At 35.9% G+C, this 5,003-nt stretch overlaps 1 protein-coding gene across 1 annotated transcript; it reads right to left on the reverse strand.

Annotated features, from left to right (window-relative positions):
• Window positions 1-2,066: 2,066 nt before the first annotated feature.
• Window positions 2,067-4,737, reverse strand: LOC132092311 (actin-related protein 2/3 complex subunit 5-A-like). Its single transcript, XM_059498488.1, has 4 exons — window positions 4,460-4,737; window positions 3,519-3,590; window positions 2,916-3,092; window positions 2,067-2,822 (listed from the first exon to the last, which is right to left on the reverse strand). Exons 1-4 carry the CDS (start codon window positions 4,598-4,600, stop codon window positions 2,760-2,762), a joined length of 453 nt encoding a protein of 150 aa, XP_059354471.1. The 5' UTR covers window positions 4,601-4,737; the 3' UTR covers window positions 2,067-2,759.
• Between the last annotated feature and the right edge of the window lie 266 nt (window positions 4,738-5,003).

The raw sequence follows: 5,003 nt of genomic DNA on the forward strand, positions 1-5,003 counted from the left end.
GATGGTTTCGTGTGTTGATAGGGTTTGTGAGAGAATAAGTCACCCTTGTAATCATGGATTACAAAAATCCAAAGGAAATTTGGTGCTAATTGGGTTTCAAAATAATCTTTTTCCTCTTTCCTTTTAGAAGTTGGAAAGTAACAGTTTATTCAAGGAAGAGCAATTAAAATAATATCCTTTTTTTATCTTTTTTTTTAGGTTCATTATCTAAATAAAAACTTTTATACCAAGTACAGTATTTCAATTTTGAAGGTAAGAAACACTTAGACAGGTATTTCCATTTAGAGTAAGGATTTTATAATTATGATTATGCTGCAAAACACATTTTGAAATGTTTAAATATTGCTTTGGTGACATCTAGTGTCGAATTAATGAGAATTACTTCTCATTGACATCAGCTAAATTAATGGCAAACTAAACTATTCCCTTGCACCTTTTCCAATTGACTTAATATTAACATGTCATCATTTATGTGCTGTGGTCTGACAGGCGGCCAGTTTCAAACTGCGAACCAGGATATGTTCATTAATTCTTCTACCGTGCATGGCTACCTATTTGGCTCCTCTTTTCCACAGCCTTCTAATTTTATTTTATTTTAACTACTTTAGACCTACTCACAAAAATCTGCTGACCCTGATCCTTTACTCATAAAATCTTTAAAGCATACAAGCAAATTTAACTGACTTTAACATTCTACATGAACCACCAACAAAAATACATCATGCAATGATTTAAAGGGTGACGTTTCACAATAACATTGCCCCTTCTTCACTGCTCACCTTTATTTTGGTTAGCGTATGATGCAGTAAACGAGTCTATTGTCTCAGCTCAGCTTTTTTATGTGGGAAATGGCATATAAATCATATTAGAATTATTTTTTCCCTTTACTTTTCTCTATGTCTTCTTCTTCTTCTATATGTAAAAATTAAAAAAAAAATTTTAAAAAACGTTTACCCTTGAGTGTTCACTGTGTGGTCACATGTGCCATGATGGACAAGTGCAACCTCTGAGAATGGTGCAGTTTTTTGTTTATGTGTGACTGAGACATATTGGTCTTTGTGTTAGAGTGTGAATGTGTGCGTGCAGATCCACCACTTGAAGAGATTTCCACAGGTCATGTTGACATGTAAAAGGCATTTAAGGCTGGAAGAGCTGAGTTGCAGAGTCCTACAGACAGACAACGCAGCTCTCTGAGGTTCAGACTTCAAGACAAAACTTCACGTTAAACCAGTTTTAAGACCGCTGGCGGGTTAGTGGTTTGGCTGCAAGAATCCTTCATTTGACTGGTTTAAATTTTGTGCTTTTAACATAATGATGAGGTTTGGGTTTGAGCCACATCTGCAGTAAAAATGAAAGGACGTCCACCTCAGGTAAGCACTACTTTTAGTAATTATGCACATAATAGCAATGATGTGACAATCAAGACACTGTTACAAAAGATTTTTAGATAAATATTGCTTTAAACATATTATTAATCAAGGAATCTTGGAAAATTGTATCACTGTTTCTACAAAAAAATATTAAGGAACAACATTGATTATAATAAATGTTTCTTAAGCACCAAATCAGCATATTAGAAATGATCCTGAGACACTGGAGACATGAGTTATAGCTGCTGAAAAATTCAGCCTTGACAACACAGGAATAGATTACATTTTAAAATATATTAAAATAGAAAATGGTTGTTTTAAATTGTAATATTTCACAATATTGCAGTTTTACTGTATTTCTGATCACATAAATGCAGCCTCAGTGAGCATAAGAGATTTCTTAAGAAATGTTTTTTTTTTTTTTAAAGAATAATAATAAAAACAAATGTAACGCAACCCCAAACTTTTGAATGGTAGTGTATATTGGAGGCAGTATTGTAGGTTAAATACTATTTCACTGACAATATTAGTTACCAGAGAAAATAATTTTTGACCCAAGATTTGTAAAAACACAGTAACCAAAGCAAAGGTGAAATCTATAGTGCAGGGTGTTTACGCTAGATGCTGTGAATAGAGCTTTCATCATAATATTCCTACATATATAAATTCAAAATATAAAAATCAAGTCATCAAGACTATATTTAACATATTTTATTATTCAATCAATCACAAAAGCACAAACATAAAAAAGAAATATTTTGTAAGGCAGTCACATTGGTTTATTGAGTGTTTGCATTTTGTCTTTCTGTATTACTGCATTGTAGAGGCAGGTCCCTGTGATCAGACGATACGTCTCAGATCAGACTGGATCAGTAATGATCTGCTTTGAGGCAGTATTTATCATGATTGGCTTAAAAATGCCCCCTGACAGACACTGGATACAGACATGTGCATTCTGACACACAATAACAATGGTCCACAGCAATAAGTGCTTTGGAATGCTGGCACAGATACATTACGACAGGACATTAATACTCTATAACAGCATTAGTAAAAGTCACAATTACTGAGAGGACTCCATCTGACAAGAAAATCAAACAGATGTTGCAGAGGACTATTTAAACAGGTTGATGAATACAATACAGAAGAGCATAGAAAAGTATTCCTGAGAAGCTACGATAGATCTAGCGTACGACTGATGGCACGGTTATGCGTTTTCGACTATGTGAGTTAAGAGTGATATAACAGAAGAGGGTAAAATGCATTGAAATCAGATGAGAGGACCTCTTCAGCACCTTGTGGGAATTCATCACTTTGTTTTGAGTGTCACAGCAGGATTTTCTACTGCTGGGTTGTGTTTTTCTGTGCGCTATGCTAACCCGCTGCAGTTTACACTGTTTTCCTGGCTGTTAGGACCCTCACGATGCAGCCCACTCCACCTGCAGAGAGAGCCTGAGGAGAATACAGAGCAAGAATTTAACTACTGACCTCACACATGCTTTGCTATTACAACATTGCTATTACACTGCTACTTTTTAACCCTACCTTTTCATGCCATTGCAGCAGGACAGCGCTGCTGTTCTCGGACGGCCGCTCGAAGCCCTTGTAGATGTATTTCATGAGCAGATCTACTCCATTTTTATCCAGAGACTGAACTCCCTTCTCTATGTCAGTGCTCTTAAAGGAGCTGAGCACCTTCAACACTAGACCTTCAGCTCGATCCTACATCCAGAATGTCAGAAAAATCCATCAAAGCAACTTTATTAAGTTTTGTGTATTTCTGTGACTTTCAAGCCCACTGTAGTTAAGTGAGTGGAACTCAATGTCGTTATTAAAAGGGGGATTTGAAATGGGCAAAAAAAAGTCAATTATTTTAAGCTGAGACTTGTTATAGCACTTATCATTGCTCTTTTGTGTTTTTGATTGCTTCCATTTTCCTCATTTGTAAGTCGCTTTGGATAAATAGACTAATGGGATTGGACTAATTGGATGCTAAATGACTAAATGTAAAGAAAAATCAACAATGCAACATTTTCAATACAATTTTATATCGTAAATTGTTGAATCTGACAACAAAATGCTATGATTTCATATGAAATAGGAGGAAAATCACTTTTTACTTTTAGGAAAAAAGGTGGCATGACTCACTTTGACGTTCTGATTTTTTGTGTTGATTGGTGGGTTTTTTAATACTGCCTGCAGGGCACCCATAAGGTTCCCTCTGAAGAGTGGAGTTAAGAAAAACACCAACACAATTTAACTATCTATGCATGCATGAATACATGCGGCTTTACAATAGCCAAATGCTGTGGACATGCTGCATTTGAGGAAAAGGGGAAGGGGTGGGGGAGTTAGAAACAGGAAATAAGGCCCTGGGTACTCCAAAATTGACATATAAGGACATGAATTCAACTTCCTTGTACTAAATAATGCATCAGTTTCAAATGACAGAAGAACCTAATATTTATAACCTCCACACAGTTTGAAACTAATATGTTTTAGTTATCAGCATTTTTTTTCCAGAAACTTTTGTTAAAAAGAATGTCTGGAATGTTAAGGCATGCCTGGACATTTCAGAGATGTGAATATGAGCTAATGCAGCACAAGAGGACATTGAAACTAGACAAGTATAAAGATAAAAACTGTTCTACTGTATAGACAATGCTATTAATATTGCATGTCGTCTGATCCGTGCCTGTCCAGTAAAATAAATGTAAATGAGTACAACTGTGCAAAGAACACAGTTCTGTCTGTGTGGAGTTTTGATGTACAGAAATCTGCAGGCCAGCTGGTGTATCAGGCAATTCATGAATTATGAAAAGCAAATCAGTGCATATAAATGTTGACGTAAAACTTACTGAAAACAAAATTAAATCGACTTTTCTTCTATTGTACTTTTTTTTTTGCTGCAATTATTTATGCAAAAATTTTTTCCAGGAAATATTTAATTAGCTTATTATATCCATTACTGGTATAATAATTACCCACTCAAAGATAAAGCAAACAAAGATTATATATATGTAAGAGAAAAAGAAAATGTAAGACTATTTCCGATCATGTACATGTTGGCCGGTGGGTAAAGAAGGATATTGTCTGATGAGAGAATCCACCTCTGCCTCATCTGGACCCTGCTGGTTTTCACCTCCCTCTTCCTCGTCCACAAACTTGTTCTCGTCGTATTCATCCACATCCACTTTACGGAAACGATCGGACACCGTATTCTTTGACATGATGAAGGCTATTTATTCCACGTCTGGTGTTCAGCTAACCGCTATGTTTTGCATGAACGGAATCTTGACAGTCTTCTATGCTAAACCAGCCTGGCGACTCCTGCAGCCTACTGTCTGTCTGTCTGGTAGTCAGTGGTGGATTCCATCACTTCCGCATAGCGCGCCCTCTATCGGGAACACTGGTCAACTGAAGCTAATCCAGTGATTCTCAACCAATAGGGGACCTCAGCAAACGATTTAAAATCGTTTAAACTAAGTTAGTTATAACTAAAATAACTCAGTGTCCAACATGTAAATTAAATGTCATTCCTATTTAAATTTTCCCACAAACATCTTTTCATAAAACACAGTTCTTGTAATTTCTGGAATAACACATTTAATTATGGTTGTGTCTACTGGCACT

This window comes from Carassius carassius, chromosome 18, assembly GCF_963082965.1.
Source record: "Carassius carassius chromosome 18, fCarCar2.1, whole genome shotgun sequence".
Classification (NCBI taxonomy): domain Eukaryota; kingdom Metazoa; phylum Chordata; class Actinopteri; order Cypriniformes; family Cyprinidae; genus Carassius; species Carassius carassius.

Excerpts from the sequence above, each read along its gene's own strand:
- LOC132092311 (XM_059498488.1), bottom strand. The coding sequence starts at position 4,600 with ATGTCAAAGAATACGGTGTCCGATCGTTTCCGTAAAGTGGATGTGGAT. Across the intron at positions 3,591-4,459 it reads TGGATTCTCTCATCAGACAA|GGGAACCTTATGGGTGCCCT; the intron begins TATCCTTCTTTA and ends CCACTCTTCAGA. Across the intron at positions 2,823-2,915 it reads TGCTGCAATGGCATGAAAAG|GCTCTCTCTGCAGGTGGAGT; the intron begins GTAGGGTTAAAA and ends TATTCTCCTCAG.